The 18,968-nt window shown below is 43.9% G+C and overlaps 1 protein-coding gene across 2 annotated transcripts in view; it reads left to right on the forward strand.

Annotated features, from left to right (window-relative positions):
• Positions 1-18,633, forward strand: part of LOC144772249 (uncharacterized) — a 214,218-nt gene extending 195,585 nt beyond the window's left edge. For both annotated transcript variants that reach the window (XM_078656465.1, XM_078656466.1), the window contains one exon: positions 14,093-18,633. In XM_078656465.1, coding sequence (XP_078512591.1) covers positions 14,093-14,766 — 674 coding nt within the window. In that variant the 3' untranslated portion in view covers positions 14,767-18,633. The remainder of the gene's footprint in view (positions 1-14,092) is intronic.
• Positions 18,634-18,968: the final 335 nt, after the last annotated feature.

The following is an 18,968-nucleotide window of genomic DNA, read 5'->3' on the forward strand; positions in this document are numbered from 1 at the left end:
TACATACATACCTCCATGCTTGGAGATTGAGCGGCGACAGTTGAGGCCATTTGACTTGCCTCCTGAAGTCTGTAATGTCATTCTGGCAGCCAGGCGTCCCTCCACAAAATCGGTATACGCCTGCAGGTGGAATAAGTTTGTGGCATGGTGCACAGCAAAGGCTGTGGATCCACTTTCTGCCCCTCTGTCTGAGGTTCTTCTCTCCCTTCTTTCTCTTGCCCAGCAGGGCTCTGCTCTGGGCACTATCAAGGGCTACCTTTCTGCCCTTTCAGCCTTTCTAGGGCTGCCTGATCAACCCTCTTTGTTCAAGTCCCCTATTGTAACTCGTGTTCTGAAGGGCATCACACACATGTTCCCTCCTGTTCCATTCGTGATGCCCCAGTGGGACTTGAACCTTGTACTTACTTACCTGATGTGCGCTCCCTTTGAGCCACTTCATAACTGTCCTCTACGCCTTCTTACTCTGAAGACTGCTTTCCTGATTGCCATCACCTCTGCCAGGAGAGTGAGTGAGCTCCAGGCTCTTTCTTCCAAACCTCCTTTCCTTTCTGTCCATCCGGACAAGGTTGTGTTGCGAACAAGGCCCTCTTTCCTGCCCAAGGTAGTCACAGCCTTCCACATCGGGCAGTCTGTGGTATATAAATAAATAATACCGGATCTATTTTTGAATGAATGAATGAATAACAGATAGCTCAATAAATAAGAGTCAAAATTCGAGGTAGTAGGAGTTTTGCAGGTTTAATACAGCATAAGGACAGGAACAGGACAACCTGCATAGGAATAGGATGACAGGGCCCAGCAGCTGCTGGGGCTGGGATGAGCGCGCTGACTTTTAATAACAATACATGAGCATATATACATAGCGCAAACACATAGCATTACATTGCAGTAGGCGTAGCAGTGGGTGGAGCAGAAGGCGTGACGCGTAGCAGTCGCGAAAGATAAGAGTAAAAAGAAGGTGTAACTCAGACATGTGATGCAAACGTAACAGAATATGTCATGAATGGGCGGAAACATAGGAGGGGGCTACCTAAGGAGCCGGGACCTCTAACCTGGTGGTGCGCACAAACTGGTAACGACGTGTTACGAGGAGAAGCTGGGGGCTATGAACTCTGTGCTAGGAGCAGAGACTAAAGTCTGGAGGGTCGGAGCGACATGTACCTAAACCCTATCTAGTATCTGATGTTTAGGGAACATGTTGATATAAACTAGAAGTCATGAGGGGAAAAGCTAATTGACTCTAAGACTAGAGCATGCATTTATTCTACATGTAGTGCGTGATGAAGAATATTAAATGACCATTAAATACAGTATTTCTCTTAATATGGAGCCGCATAGGCTAGACAATGACGGAAACTATTGATGCAGTTCAGTAGCTTAGGAATGCAGAGAAGGAGGACTAAACTGATAGCGGGAATCATAACATAGTCTTGGCAGACTCAGAGACTGAGCCAAGCTGCACCGGGTACTGCTAGGCAGGAAGTAAGTGAAAGGTCGAGGATACAGGTGGGGGCTGAATCGCTCCTCAGCAAGGGTTCAGGAGACAGGAGCTGAATCTGATGTCCGGGCCCTGTTGAGGCCTGGAAACGGGGACTTTATAATGAAATAACGTGCACACTGAGAAGCGTGGCAACATAACTTTACATAGGCCTGATATTCGTAGTATTCACGAGGACTGGAAACTGGCATACTAGAGGAGGACACAACTGTAATTGCGTCTTGAATCGGACATGGGGAATAACATATGCATATTGGTCATGCACACATAACATATGATGGATGACACGTAGGGACACAGAACATGACAAAATTTACTTTTCCACATTCCCTCCTTGTCACTACGTTTCCATCAGGAAACATCAATATTCATGATACCATCTATCATTTCATACAGTACCATTTGTTCATCTCGAATTGTCTTGGAACGGGATTTAGAACGGGGCTTGGGACTAGGAATACAAGAGGTAGCACACATGCCGCAAATCGCAGGGCCACATTGTATACAGAGGCAGCAGCTGAATATGATCGCTACTGCGATACCTAGAAAGGACAGGACTTTCCATCCCCAGGCGGAAATTATATTCCAGAACCAACCGGACCATGTCCAGGTGCCTGGATCTTGGTGTAACAGATGGGCAATTTTATGAAGTCTGGTTATAGCTGAATAAACAGACGGCGCGTTATTTGGAATGAAAATGCAGCAACTAGATCCGATGACTCTACAGGCCCCGCCCCTATCGGCCAGTATGACGTCAAGGACGAGACGATTCTGGAGCACAACAATTCTCATAAAGGATTGCTCTTCGGTTAAGTTACCTAGAGCGGAGGCAGTCTCATCTACTACTGCTTCAAGGGTTCTTGTTAACCTACGGATTAGCTTACTGTTTACAACTGTACCTAAATAAGGGAACACACCTTTATCAATATCAATGAATTGTTCTGCAGCAGTTTCAGTATAATCGACAATCGGGAGATTTCTCTTGTGTCTAGTATGTACTAGGAAGGAATTCCTATGGTAGTCAGGTGGGGCTAGGAAAACAGGTGGCAGTAGGAAGGCAATGTAACAGGTTCCCTCCCAATCGAGGGGCAGACGAACATATGCAGTTTGACCACAAACAAAATAAGAATGACGTGAAGCTTTAAAAATAGATTTCCCACTGTCACTATACTGGATAATAGTAGTACAATCACTATGTCCTACGTGTACAGAACCATAATTACGGACACATAATTCGCCTTTGACTGGTAGTACTGAAATAGCAGGTGAGTCTGGAGTAGTATCAGACTGAACATTCAGAACCATGAAATTCGAAGAATAGTTACCTAAATTATACACTTCATTTTCTAGATCTAAACCTGTTCTGTGGGGGAAACCTTGCTTGTCTGGGAAACATGTGCTGTTAAGAAAAGACATATCTGTTAAGGATGACGTTAACGTGGACCATGCTCCACACGAACCATTATGTGAAAAAGGATAAGGAAAAAGTGGCAGAACTCCCTTTGACGTCTGGAAAGGGGGCAGTCGACCACACACCCAGCAATTAGTGGCATTGCTGGTTTGATGTGAATAATGCAACATGCGGATAAATGTATTGTTACGCATAGCGAGGCGGTATGAATATTCGTGAGGAGGCAGATCACTAAACGTGTGCTCTACTGTAACATTAGAAGGCTTATTTACATGAGGAACTGGAAAACACAGGAAAAATGCGTAACTAGTGCAGGATATCAAAAGGCTGAGAAATAATATGAAACTTAGAAAAACGATACATCGGTTTGAGTTTTGACTAACTCTCTCACTATGGGGGTCTATTTTATACATGTCAGAAACAGTCTAACCGTTTCACCTAGGGGAGGACTTAGACAATCAAACTGGCTGACTTATTTTACTAGACCTTAATTTCTGTTTATACTCCTGTTGCGGAGTTTTCTCTAACAGGGGAGGGGTTGTGTCAATGTCATTTGCGGGACAGTCCTTAGGAACAATGTTTTGACAAGTCTTGATATCCTGGGAAATGTTCTTGGAGACCGGTTTTAATCCGTAGAATTTCTTGACGTGCGAAAGGTGCACCCAGCCGCGGCGTCCTTCCAATTTCACAGCTGTACGGGTGGTGAGGAGGACCTGACGGGGCTCCTTCCAACGTGGCTCCAGCGGACTTGATCTGTCAAAGTTGCGTACGAGCACCATCGAACCTGGAACGATTTCATGCGTTGCCACCTCGGTATTGTCTGGAAATGTGGCGGCAACCTGTGAACGACATGAGTTGAGGGCAGACATCAAGGAAGCTAGGTAATCTGTCAGCATATTACATGAAACATCAGTAATACTTCGGGGTCTAGGAGTACCCCACATGTTAGGGGGGCGGCCGAATACGACCTCATACGGGGACAGACCTGATCTGGAATGTGCGACCATGCGCATATAAAACAAAGCAACTGGCAGAGCTACTAGCCAGTCCACACCCTTATCTTTACATATTTTGGCAATTCGAATTTTCAGAGTCTGATTATGTCTCTCGACTAGACCGGCTGCTTCAGGATGGCGTACACAATGGAACTTCCACTGGTACCCTAACAACAGGGAAACGTGCTTCATCAACTCAGATGAGAATGGCTGACCGTTATCAGAATATACGACTCTAGGGAGTCCATATCGAGGGAAAAACTCACGAACCAACTGCTTGGCAGTGGTCGCGGCTGTGTAATCTGGGACTGGATATGCTTCTGTCCATCTGGACAAAGCGCATACAACTACAAGGACATACTTGAAACCTCGACATCGCTCCATCTGAATATAATCCATCTGGAGGACTTCAAAGGGGTGGTCAGGGGGCTGGAATCCCCCTTGTTCCACCGGGACACTTTTACCTGGATTAAACTGACAACATATCATACAGGTACGGACTTTCTGCTTGGCTGCAGCTCGTAAATGCTTGTTGAACCAAATGTTCTGGATACTGTCTAACATTGCTTTTTCTCCTAAATGTGCTGGACTATGTGCGGTATTAATGATGACTTGAACCATAGAGTCGGGGAGAAACCATGCGGTCCTACCCTTCGTCACCCATCCTTGATCTGTCTGGACCCCTCCTTGTTCAGACCACTTCTTGGTTTCATCGGGAGTAGCATGTAACTGGATATCTATGACATCTTGAGTAGGGTCCTTAACTGTCATACATGTAGTCAGATCTGGAGTGTGTGTCATGTTAACTGGACTGTCTAGAGTCTGTGCTGTAAGCTTGGCTGTGCGATCTGCTAGATCATTACCTTGGGAAATAATGTCAGTAGCTTTCGTATGTGCTTTGCATTTCATGATAGCGATAGATGTCGGTAAATGTATTGCATCTAACAGAGCTTGGATAAGGATACCATGCTGAATCTTGGTTCCATGAGAAGTCATGAAACCTCTCTCCTGCCAGAGCACTCCAAAGTCATGTACAACTCCAAATGCGTAACGTGAATCTGTGTAAACATTAACTTTCAGGTTCTTGGCGTGTATACAGGCTTGTGTCAGAGCAACTAGCTCTGCTGCTTGAGCGGACAGGGTATCAATACGGTGTGTTTCAATAACTTCGGTGTCAGTAGTCACTGCATACGCGGCGACTAGTTCTCCTGTACTAGTTCTCATACATGAACCATCCACATAAAGTGTCAGGTCAGGATCTGGTAACGGAATGTCTGTCAGGTCTTGTCTTGGCTTTGTCGTAATGTTGACTACTTCCACACAATCATGTGTGGCAGAATTTGAACTAGCTGATGGTAACAGTGTAGCAGGATTCAGGACGTTGCAGCGTCTAATTTCTATGTGTGGCTGAAACAGTGTCAATTCATAACCTGTTAAACGTGCAATTGTCAAGTGCTGTGTTTGTGTTCGGTTTAAAAGAACTTCCACGGAGTGTGGGACTTGTACTGTCAGGGAGTGTCCTAAAACTATGGAATCACTTTGTCTGATAGCTAGGGCTGTGGCTGCAACTGACTTGAGGCACGCAGGCAGAGCCTGGGCTACTGGATCTAGTGTGCTCGAAAAATAAGCACACGGCTTGTATTGTCCTGCTTGATCTTGTGTAAGAACAGATAATGCTGTACCTTCACGTTCAGTAACGAAAAGTGTAAAATGCTTACTGTAGTTCGGTGTAGCTAGAACTGGAGCTTGGCATAAAGCTTTCTTTAACTCGTTGAAACTAAGTGTATGTTCAGATGTCCAAGGGAGAACAGTCGATGCGGCTGCCTCCTGTGTCGTTAACTGTATCAGTGGCTTGGCTAGAAATGCATACTGAGGAATCCATTGTCTGCAATAAGAAGTAAGGCCGATAAAGGCACGTACCTCCTTCTGGGTCCTGGGCTGAGGAAGACTCGCTATTAACTGGATACGGTCTGGTGTCAACTGCCTACCCCTCTTGGACAGTAAGTGTCCTAAGTAGACCACTTGCTGGACACAGAATTGAAGCTTCGAAGGGGACACCTTGTGCCCCATCTCGGCTAGGAAATACAGAACCGTCAGTGACGCTCGCTCGCAGTCACGTTCAGAACGGGCTGTGATCAGTAGATCATCGACATACTGGAGCAGCGCAGTGTCAGTTGGCATGTGAATATTATCTAGTTGTCTCTTAAGTGCTTGACTGTAAATACTAGGGCTTTCTGTGAAACCTTGAGGAGCTCGTGTAAACATATAGCTCCTTCCATTTAAACAAAATCCGAAAAGAAACTGGCTGTCTGGATGGATGGGAACACTAAAAAATGCGTTTTTGAGGTCTATGACAGTGAAGAACGTGGCTTCGGAATCAATGGCTGTCAATAGGGAAGAGATATCTGGGACAACTGGGTACTGAGGAATAATACATTTGTTAAGTTCCCGTAAATCAATCACTAATCGATATACTGGGGGTGCATTTGGATCAGTACGTTTCATGACTGGAATGATCGGAGAATTACATACATTGGAGTCAGTTTCTACAACTACTCCTTGAGCCATGAGCTCGTCTATAATTTTGGATAAGGCTGCTACAGCCTCAGGTGGCAATCTATACTGCCTGATTCGTGGTAACACTACACCTGGTTTGAGAGTCACACGATGGGGTGTGATTTGCATATAACCTACATCAGTTGGACCTTGCGCCCATAAAAGCTGCGGAACTTTAGACAGTCTGGAATCAAAATCTCGTAATACATAGTGACCCTTAAAGTCACGTAGGAACAATCGTATTCCCTCTGGGGAACAACATATAACTGCACCTAACTCTTTCAGTGTTTTAATGCCTAATAGATTTTCTGGACATGACTTAGTAAGTAACAGATCAGTAGTGCGGGACAATGGACCTACTTCTAGAGTGACTGGCTTTGAAATCTCATTAACGATAGGCTTTCCTGAAAATCCAAGGGAAACATTTCTTGAGCCTGAGAGCGGAGCCCCTGGAACTTCGGCATGACTAATTGTGGTCCTACTTGCCCCTGTATCAATCAAAAACTTTCTGTCTTTCCCTAATACTTGACTGTGAACATAGGGACCTTCTTGATCTACAGGTATCTCGATGAGAGGCAAGCCTACCTCCCTCTCTAGGCTGTTTCATGAATATGGCTGGTACTCTGGATACTCAGACTGTGCATACTGGTACATCTGCGATGTAACATGCTGTGTTGCAGCAATAGGCTGCGGTGCTGTAACTGTCTGTGGTGCATTCTGTGGCTGAAGAGTCTGTGAAACTTGTTCCTGTCTAGGCGGACGTGGTCTTTCTTTAGTCTTACCAGTAGCTATGTTGTGTTTCAGAACTGCACACTCATTTATAAAATGACCTGGCTGTTTACAATAATTGCAGTTCCCTTTAACGGGAGCTGCAGGATGACTGGCTTGATTCTGACCCCTCTTCTGACTGTCTTGAGGAACAGATTGTGCAACTAGCACTTTCATTTTCGTGTCTTTCATACGTTTTCTCTCGTGTTCTTGCTCTTCCCTGATTCTATTCTGGTGGTACTGGAGCATCTGGAGCATCTGGGACGGAGTATTTGCTTGCCAGGTGCTTTCGACTTTCAGAACTCGATTTTTAACTTGTGGGCTTGAATTCTCGACTAATTTAGTAACGAAAAGGTGAGGGTATGACTCACTACTTGTCTTGAGGCCACTGTTGATACTAAAGCACTTTTCAAACCTAGAATAAAAATCACTAATATCTTCATCTTGTTTCTGTTTACAGGCTGAGATTGCATCCCAGTCTTCTTTTCTAGTTGTTAATAATCTGGGTAAAACTTGAATTAATAATTCTGGTAATTCTTTACATTTATCTCCAAGACCAGTACCTGGTACACGTATCTTATCTTCAGCTTCTAGAACTGCCCAATCTATCTTTTTCTCTCCCACCTCCCATTCTTTTTCCTTTAGCTTTTCATACACCCCTGCGGGTAGCAGAACCTTTAACATTTTAATGATATCTGGGTATGTGTATTCTCCCATACGGAGCATGTCTTTTAATTCTCTATGGAACCCTGCTGGATCTTTGTCATGACAGGGAATTAATTTCTTCATTTCGAGGAGTTCCATCTTTGTGATTGGAGTGTATACAAACACTCGCTGCATTTCGCCACCCGCTCCTCTGACTGGGTGGACTTCTCGTAACGGATTCTGTCTGTCTATGTAGAATGATTTACTTTCTGGGGGTGAGACATGGACAAAATGCGGGTTCAAGAATGTTCTATATTTGTGGCGCTGTTCTAGAATGACACTAATTAAATCGGTACCTAGACCTCTCCATTTGTACTGGAGTAACTCGTTCAAGATATCATGTAACGGGCCTGGATCAGAATGTTGACCCTCATACAGAGTAATGAGGTGCTGAATCATATACATACCCACCAGTCGCTGCTCGGCTGGGGGCATTTTCAGAAACATTTGTGCCACTATTTCGTCTGGAAAAGTGGTAGAATCAGTAGTCCATCGGACTGCTGATCGGACTAGTTCCTGTTCATGCATAGTACTTAACTCACTATAACCGATTCGTGATTTCAGAATGTGATCGGTAGCTTGAAATACTTGTTCTAGGGAACCTTGTTCTGGTGCTGTATGATGGAAAATGGACTTGGGTTCTAGACGTAAATGGCGATCTGGAAATCTAGGTTTTCCTACATACGCTATTCTGGCGGTATTCTCGTCGTCTTCCTCTTCAGGATCAGAGGTACTTTCTTTCTCGCTTACTTGTGCGGCTTTACGCTGTTCGTGTATCTTTATTATCTCTCTACGGATTTTCTTGTACATACTTTCCATGGCACCAATGGTATTGTGCTTTCCTTCGGCTATATTATCACTCCACTTTGTTAGAGTTTTCATTTCCTCCGGGTCTTTAGACGGGTAATCCTGTTCTCTTATTAGACAGTTAATTAAGAACTTTAATATCATGCGCTGAATCTCGGCTTTCCTTTGAGACATGGCATCACTAATACTTTGTGGGTCATCCCCTGTACGGATGAAACGATATATCCTGTCTAGATCTTCTTTCATATTCGGCAGGGTGACTAGATACTCGGTCACTCTCCTTACGCGTACGGAATATAAAACCATATTAAACTCGCCTGGAACTGGGTCATAGACACATTCGCCAAGGGTTTGCCTGATCTCTGCAACAGACTTATTACTCTTGGGAGTACGCTGTGATGCTTGAGCATGTAATTCGAGTGCTGATAAACGCTTGTATGGCGGCGGAGTTTGAGGAAGACCTCCTCCTGCCGCCCCTAAACTGGAATCATCAACTGATGCTTTTCGTCCTGGCAGGGTGGGTAATTGTAACGTGGGCTGGACTTGTATGGCGGGCTGACCCGGGGGGGCTGTTAAGGGCACCCCGGTGTCTGGAGGAGCAGGAATTACCTGGTTTACAGGGACTGGCGGAGTGCGAACAGGATTTGCATATTCGGGGACTGTGTCGTCCAGATAGGACGAAATAAAAATATCAGCTGCGGTCGGTTTGTGACGTAGCTTGGTCGGAACTAATGGTGGCGGGAAATTACTGGATGCCTCTGGGGTCGCTTTTGGCAAGCCCTCAGCAAGAAGAGGATACATACCCTTAATGAGGGCATTCCTCTGTCTGTCTGATTGCTCAGTTCTAACTCGTTCACCTATCTCGATTAATTCTCTTTCTTGGGCTCGTTCTTGGGATTCTCTACTTAGTTCTGACTTTCTGATTTCTCTTTCGGTTCTTTTATGAGCTTCTTTGCGCCATAACTCGATGGCATCTTTCTGTGATTGTCTGGCTTTCTTTTTCCATAATGCCTCCTCTACTCGCATGATGCATTCGGCATCCCATGTACCCGATACGGGCCATCTATACTTTTCTTCTAACTGTTTGGTATACTCTACCCATAAATCTAGATACAATATGGCACTTATGCCATGTTTCTGATACATAAAGTGACCTGGACTGTCCCTGGGCGGGACGGGAACTGCTGCTTCCAGCAGACCCTTTCTAGTCTTTAACTGACGTAACTTGGAAAATATAGGCATGACTGAACTGTAATCTAGACACAATACAATACACAATAAACACGATACTTATTTCCCATTCATACCACGACATTAGAATACATGAAAAACATTTAAAATAACAGTTCGGACAGAATACTACCTGGAAATACTTGAAATTTCTCGAGAACAGAACTGACTAGAACAGAAACTAGATGCACTGCTGAAACAGCACGAAACTTACCGGTCTCTTTAAAGAGACACGTCAGGACCCGCATCCACCGAAGTGGACACTTCGTTTGTGGGACTGTGTACCACCAACCCACAGACCAGAGTCAATCAAATTGACCCTGTCTAGATACCACCCCAGTAACGGTACTCACCGGGCAGCAAGAACGGAAGGCCTCGGACTGGACTGGACTGCTACGACGATGACGACGAACTTCGGACTTCGGACTTCAGTTACGGGTGGACCTCCGGATACCTCGGACCTTGGACTCTTGGCTTGGGCTCTGGTCGGGACTCGCCGCGTTCCTCCACCGTCTCGTCTGGATGCTGGACCGCCTCCTCCGTCTCCTCCGTGGGCCTGAGGGATACTTGAGCAGAAATATCTGCCACTGCGCAGAAGAGTTTCGTCACGACTGCAGAGGGTCAGGGGGTCGGCGTGGCTTCACCGACGCGTGGGGAAAGGGCAAGTCCCTATTCGGGCGCCATTATGTGGTATATAAATAAATAATACCGGATCTATTTTTGAATGAATGAATGAATAACAGATAGCTCAATAAATAAGAGTCAAAATTCGAGGTAGTAGGAGTTTTGCAGGTTTAATACAGCATAAGGACAGGAACAGGACAACCTGCATAGGAATAGGATGACAGGGCCCAGCAGCTGCTGGGGCTGGGATGAGCGCGCTGACTTTTAATAACAATACATGAGCATATATACATAGCGCAAACACATAGCATTACATTGCAGTAGGCGTAGCAGTGGGTGGAGCAGAAGGCGTGACGCGTAGCAGTCGCGAAAGATAAGAGTAAAAAGAAGGTGTAACTCAGACATGTGATGCAAACGTAACAGAATATGTCATGAATGGGCGGAAACATAGGAGGGGGCTACCTAAGGAGCCGGGACCTCTAACCTGGTGGTGCGCACAAACTGGTAATGACGTGTTACGAGGAGAAGCTGGGGGCTATGAACTCTGTGCTAGGAGCAGAGACTAAAGTCTGGAGGGTCGGAGCGACATGTACCTAAACCCTATCTAGTATCTGATGTTTAGGGAACATGTTGATATAAACTAGAAGTCATGAGGGGAAAAGCTAATTGACTCTAAGACTAGAGCATGCATTTATTCTACATGTAGTGCGTGATGAAGAATATTAAATGACCATTAAATACAGTATTTCTCTTAATATGGAGCCGCATAGGCTAGACAATGACGGAAACTATTGATGCAGTTCAGTAGCTTAGGAATGCAGAGAAGGAGGACTAAACTGATAACGGGAATCATAACATAGTCTTGGCAGACTCAGAGACTGAGCCAAGCTGCACCGGGTACTGCTAGGCAGGAAGTAAGTGAAAGGTCGAGGATACAGGTGGGGGCTGAATCGCTCCTCAGCAAGGGTTCAGGAGACAGGAGCTGAATCTGATGTCCGGGCCCTGTTGAGGCCTGGAAACGGGGACTTTATAATGAAATAACGTGCACACTGAGAAGCGTGGCAACATAACTTTACATAGGCCTGATATTCGTAGTATTCACGAGGACTGGAAACTGGCATACTAGAGGAGGACACAACTGTAATTGCGTCTTGAATCGGACATGGGGAATAACATATGCATATTGGTCATGCACACATAACATATGATGGATGACACGTAGGGACACAGAACATGACAAAATTTACTTTTCCACAAGTCCATCACCTTGCCCACCTTCTTTCCGCCTCCGCATCCCTCGAAAGAGGAAGAGAGGCTCCACGTCTGGACCCAAAACGTGCGCTCTCATTCTATCTGAATCGCACACACCAGTTGCGGGTGGATGACCAACTCTTTGTTGGTTACGCGGGCGCTAAGAAGGGACGGGCAGTGCACAAACGGACCATCTCTTGGTGGATCGTGTTGTGCATCCAGGCATGCTACTCCTTGGCTAAAAAGGAACCTCCTGTTGGGCTGAGGGCCCATTCCACTCGGGCCACGGCAACTACAGCCAAGTCCAGGACTTTCTGGTGTGATTATTGGTTCGCAGACCCACCACCGGGGTTGGTATTGCTGGGGTATCTATTCTAAGGTAAGGAATCTATCACTAACGTGTCTCTTTCAGATCTACTTGTGTAACGATATATCTGTAAGAGACATTAGTTAGTGATAGATTCCTTACCGACCCACCCATCCTCCCCATTCTGCGAACCGATATCTAGGGTTAAGGTCATCCCCTTTCAGGGCCCTAGTTTCATGGCACCAGTGTTGGTTCTATCATGGCTCTGCGTATCTGGCACGGAAAAGCTGTGTATAAGAACTGACATCAGCACGCGGAGGCGGCGTCTAAGTACTCTGACGACGTCATCACGACGCCGACGACGGACGCGGAGCCGCAAACGACGCCTACCGATGCGCAAGGGTACTGCTACGCAAAAATGTCCGGATCCAGTCTGACGCCTGGGGATATTCTAAGGTAAGGAATCTATCACTAACTAATGTCTCTTACAGATATATCGTTACACAAGTAGTAACTTGTGCAATAATGACGAGCTGGAAGTTTTGGAAAAAGCTGATGAAAGAAAAGTAATAGAACAATGAATAGTATATTCTAGTGTGGTTTATGATGATTTTCAAATCATCAGAGGAAGGGATTCTAAAGGTTTTTTACAACAATATTTATGCCACAGTCTATAGTACCAATTGATGAAACTACAATCTATAAACTTCACTGTCATTTTTGATTAAAAGTAAGGGATATAAATTGAACCTCCAACAATTATGATCTCCACCATCATCCAGGCGTTAAGGACTATGATGCAAGATATTAATTCGATTTTTTGTGTACATTCATCATAAATAGTACCTTGTGAAGACACAAGAAAGCATGGACTCGCAGCCAGCGCAGTTTGTTTCCCAACATGGACACCCAGTGTGGCATATTTCTGTTGCTAAAGGGTTCCAAACTGTCTACTTTAGTAGAAATATTTCTGCAGCTTGTTATCAGCTTACAAAATCTGTGATGATAAATCTGATTCAGTGTCAATACTCCTGTCCTAGAAGCCCTACGTAGTCAGAAGTCTGCTTCCACAGGGCCGTGTAAGACACATTAGATTCCACCACAGATTGAATATGGGACATGACCTTGATTTGATGTAGCTTCTCAGGGCAGATTTCCAATGGCCAACTATACAGTTTTTTTCCAGTAAAAACACAAGGATTGCTAATTGCAGCATGGTGTAAATAAGTATGCAGAAATCTAAAACAATCACTACTAAATATTTTTAGGAATTATCCATTCACAAGGGACCTCAGTCTTTAATGAATAAGAGAGATGTATACTCTTATAAAAACAGAGGTGATAATTTTTTTTAAAGAGAGGGCAGTATATTTATCCTGTTCACAGTGATGTGATGCCTAGATTGAAAAGTCGTAGAAGGATTACATTGGTGCAGTGGGTCATAGTGGCACTAGTGACCAACGCAGTGTTATCCGTGATATTGCTGATCTTAAGAGGAAATGTGTTATTAAGTGATCACAGAGGGCTTATGAAGGACTGATATTCCTGGGTGAGCAACTCAGCAGGATATTTCCTGGTAAAGAAGACATACCTATCTTGGATAAGTGACCTTGCAGATACTTCTAGACTACCTTACCCTTCCCATAGGTCCCTGACCCAGCCCTTGCTGATCTTCAAGTTAGAAGTTAATTGCTAGACTGAATGAATCTTGTCCATCACTCATTTTCCTGGTCTTCTCCTTTTGTAGCCCTTCCTATAAGTAAACTAACCAATATTTCTCTCTCAAGGATGCCCTAATACTATGTGTTTTATTAGAGCTCCCAAAAGCACCCTGAAATAGGACTGCTCACTCTTCTCATTTAGCAGTACAGCTCTGTGCTTAGTTCCTTTTTATAATACATTCTCTACATCATATTCTCCTGTTTCTTTTCATTCCGCAGCACACCCGTCGGGAGCCGGAAGTAAGAGTGAGAAAGAGCCTGAAACATGGTTACTGAAATATACCCAGAGAACCAATAAGAGTGAGCGACGCTTCGCCTGCAGCGAGTGTGGGAAGAAATTTAACAAGAAGGAGCTTCTTTTGGCACATCAAAGAGTGCACGCTGGACTGAGACCTTTTCCCTGCTCGGAGTGTGATAAGAGCTTTAATAGGATGTCATGTCTTATAAATCATCTAAAATACCACACAGGAGTGAGGCCCTTTCATTGCTCTATATGTGAAAAAAGCTTTACTGAAAAGTCAAGTCTCGTAAATCATGAACGTTTCCATAAAGATGTGATGCTCTATCATTGTGCTGTTTGTGGAAAGAGCTTTACTGAAAAGTCAAGTCTCACAAGACACCAGAGATTCCATACAGGAGTGAGGCCCTTTCACTGCTTTGAATGTGAAAAGAGCTTTACTCGCAAAGCACACCTTCTAGAGCATCAAAGAACGCACACTGGAGTGAAGCCTTATCGCTGTACTGAGTGTGAGAAGAGCTTTACTCAAAAGCAAAACCTTCTAACGCATCAAAGACTCCACACTGGAGTGAGGCCTTTCCAGTGCTCGGAGTGTGGGAAAGGCTTCGCTCAAAAGACAAACCTTCTAAGTCACCAAAGAATGCATACAGAGTGAGGTCCTCTGTACTCATCCCTTATCAAAAGTGATGTACACAGAAGTAGATTCCTTTCTCTGACTGTCAGAAGAGATTCATTTGCAAGTCACACTGTACACATGTTCTCTTTGGACGCGGTGGTATGTTGAACTAATTTCATCTTTATTATAACACATTTGTATTTCTCATTGATTTTCAGTTCATATCTCATAAGTATTAATCAGTCCTTCACACAAAAGAGTTTTTATTCTCCTTTAAGGGGTAGATACATTCACACAAAGGGGCACTTTCTCCTTTAAGGGGGTCCAATATTAGCAAAAGAGTCCTTTCTCCGTTTAGAGATGGGCACAGTATTCAATTTCTTCAGGTCAGTAAGCCTCTTCAGTTTGTGTGCTGCTCTTCCCTGGAAAAGAGAGAGAGGGCAGCAGTCAGAAAACCTGTGGGATGGCCCAAACTTATTTTGCCCACGCCCCCTTCTCTCCTTCTACATCTGTCTTCCAAACGTGCCCTTTTCCGGTGAAGTGTTCATCAATTGAAAGAGGTAGGTTTGGGGGGGTGGGCAGCAGGCAGGACAAATCTTGAATGCTGCAAACCTCTTCTGTTGCCTTCTCCAATGACTGGACATGCATACGTCCGAGAAAGGGGTTGGACTGTCCTGTCTACCATCTTCCTATTTCTGTTTGGTTCTCTGGTTCTGAGGGGATGTAAAGACCAGAGAAACAAGCTTCTTTGTAGTCTGGGAAATCTGTTCTTGCGAGGGGCTGGTCCTTTTTTCATGGGGCTATATCACCTTTAACCTCCTGCAGATTGCTTTTGCATCTGGCCCTTTCCACAAACCAGGCAAAAGTCTCCTGGAGTCTTTATCACATTGGGGACTCAGGTAGGCTAACATCTTCCTAGCCACAGGAGCCAACATTGGCCTTGGCATTCTCCAATCTCTGGAGACCCCAAAACACTTACCCTGCTCCTGTGGCTGTGTGCATATTCAACAGGTAGTCACAAAACTCCATCCGGGTATCCTACAGGCCTCTGCTCGTCTCAGTGTGACACTGGAGTAGGCTGCTGATTTTGGTTGCAACAGGTAGGAAAATCCAAGCTTTCCACACACTGGCTGTGGGGTTTAAGAATCTTGTTACACATACTTTATCTAGTACTTGAGTTGGATCTTTTCTGTGCACTGCCAAAAGGAGCTTTTCTTTGAAATGTCCTCTTCAACATCACCAACGTATACAGACAGTGTTACAAAAAGGTTGAACATTCTGTGTTTGTACCTGAAATTAAAGTGAAACATCTGAGAAAGTGATCATACCATATGATCAAGGTCACTGAAATTGTGCAACATGAGAGGGCCAAATTATGCAGCAAGGTTCAGTAAATTATGCAGCAAGAAAAGACAAATTAGGCAGCATAATGCAGTACATTTTGTGATAGTATTGCCTCATTATTTCGTAATTTTTAAACTGTTCAATACCGTCTGGTTATTGGTTGCACCTCATTAGTTCCTGTTTAACACCCAAAGATATCAATAATCTACATAAATGTGACCAATCCAGCTTTGCAAAGGGCTTCGCACTGCACTGCAACACGTGTCACTGCATCTTTGTGGAGAAGTGTGGCTCAATGGTTAGAGCGGCAGACCCTGATGCAGAGGTTTAGCCCGGGACCAGGGTTCAATTCCCCGCCTCGGCGGGTCTTGGGCTCAAAATTCCACGGACCTGCTAATTCTCGCCTCGGTGCCTATTCCAATCATGGGTCCCACTCTGCAACTCTGGGCAACAGCTTGCTTAATCTCCACAACGGCCCCCACAATGCTAAGGATGCCTGGCCTCCACCTTGGGGGTGCCCAGGAGTGGACACCTCACAGGGAAAGCCAGGATGGGTTCCACAGCGGTATTCGTACAAGCGCCTTGAGACCCTTGCGGGTGAGTAGTGCGCTATACAAGTATCAATTTACATTTACATCTTTAGTAACTTTTAAACCGTTTGAGCTAGAAACAACATTTGTTGTTGAAATCTGCAGATTATGCAGCAGATGATGGATTATATGGCAAATGCAGCAATTCTATAATTATGCTAAAATCGCTGCGGACGCACAATCGCATAATTCTAGTGGCACAGCATATAATGGACCATTGTAAACCATTTGTCAATGTTACAGATATATGTATTAGCCTTTGCAAATTCCGAGGACTCTTTCTCAGATTTGTATTGATTGAAATAAAATGCAGTTTGTGTCACCAGAAAAGAGGAGGATTAGAAAACGGTGCGTGGCATGTCATTTGTAAAATTAATTTATCAGAGAAAAAAGTATTTGTCAAAGTAATAAAATGTCCAATTTTACATTCATGGATCAGACAAGTAATGTGGTTTACGGCTAGAAAAGATGTGCTTGGTTGCTGTTTGTATCTTCTGCGAAAGGGCATGTGAAAGTAGTGTCATCATTGTCCTTAAGAGACAGTTAAAAACACTCAGGCTTGGTAAGGATGTCATGAAACCATAGTGTTTCAAACGTGTTGGACAACTTGTGCAGATATAAGATGGAGCAATAGGTGGGCATGGAATTAAATGACACACATTCTTTAAGTCATGATTTGGCACTATGGAGAACAGAATATAACTTAAGGTTCAAGAGAAGGTGATTTATAGGCTGTACTGTACACCTGTCAGAAAGTATAGATTGTCTTTAATTAAATCAGAACTTTATTGGACTTCGTGTTCTCACCCAGGAAACATATGGTCATTAATTATTTGATTGTGGATGGGAGTGAAATTCTGGAGTGAGGTATTTAAACACTTGGACCTGAAACTGGAAATAAAACTTAACACATCTCCTATCATAGTGCAGGTTGCCCCAGTATTGGAACTTTCAAAGATTCCTATGCTTTGTATAATTCCCCCGTCGTCAGCCTGGGAGCCTCGGTAAATAGAAAATACCATAACAGTATGTACAAAAGAGAAAAAAAGGCCTAGGCCTCATCTCATTTTGTAGCCTAACTACCTCTTTGTGTAAAAGAGACCAAAACTTTGCAACAACCAATCAGATTAGCCTCACCCCGTAGAACCCTCAGGAGAGAGTCTCAGAGCCTCAGATTTTCTACCACACGTTGTACTAAGGGAGTCTCCACTGAGCTCTGCTCAGTTTTTCTCTTCATTTGGATTTCTACAACCTTTTTTCTCTTCAGGATGTCTGAAAAGAAAGCCTTATTCAAAGCCTGTCCCACATGTTCGAGGAAAAGACTTTATGTGGAAGATAAGCATAAATATTGTATTTATTGCTTATATCCAGACCACAAAGCCACTGAGTGCAAGAGCTGCAGAACCTTCTCAACTAAGACTCTGAGAGACCGGGAAGGGAGACTTCTGACTTTGTTACAAAAGATGAAGCCTCGGAAAGAGGTTATTTGATTGTGGATGGGAGTGAAATTCTGGAGTGAGGTATTTAAACACTTGGAACTGAAACTGGAAATAAAACTTAACACATCTCCTATCAATAGTGCAGGTTCAAGTTATTAAAAGTGATGTTGATCTCTTTCTCTCAGAAAAATTAGCTTGTAGGTGAAAGGCATCATAAATGGTGGATGGGTGGGTTCCAGTAAGAAACAGTTATGTATGATAACATGAGAGATTTGATTCAGCACTATGACATATGATTCATCTTGAACAAGTTATATGCATGATTTGATATAACTTTGTTAAGTGTTTCTATTTATTATTTTATTTAATGTTTCTTTTCCCCTTCTTATTTTGTGTATGTTATTGATATTTTGAGGTTTGTACTATTGTTCAGTTGTTTAGGGTGGTGAATTGGTATCCTATATTAATTACTGATATTGCTCTACCTAAATTGTACAGACCCATTGAGAAAATGTAAATAAAGTATTTTCAAAAACAAACTTCTTCTTGAATCCATGATCTTAATAAGACAGGAATATTTTATGCTTTTGCTGTGCCAAGTATGAATATAGATTTATTCAGAAGTGTGCTGTAGTTGCAGTGTTTTTAGAATTACATAACTTAGAAGTTGATGACACCTGACATTACACTTGTTGTCATGAAGCTACTGTCCTGGTCAGGTGGACTGCGGCTGACTGGGAAACAAGTGTATATCTCCTGTAAGCTGTGCTACAAGACATTTTCTACTCGGCTGACTAATCCACATAGGGAAATAAAAACATGCCCTTGTATGCTCATTCTGTATAAACATAGCTACCGACCGACAATA

The sequence above is a fragment of the Lissotriton helveticus genome, chromosome 8 (genome assembly GCF_964261635.1).
Source record: "Lissotriton helveticus chromosome 8, aLisHel1.1, whole genome shotgun sequence".
In the NCBI taxonomy this organism is placed as follows: Eukaryota; Metazoa; Chordata; class Amphibia; order Caudata; family Salamandridae; genus Lissotriton; species Lissotriton helveticus.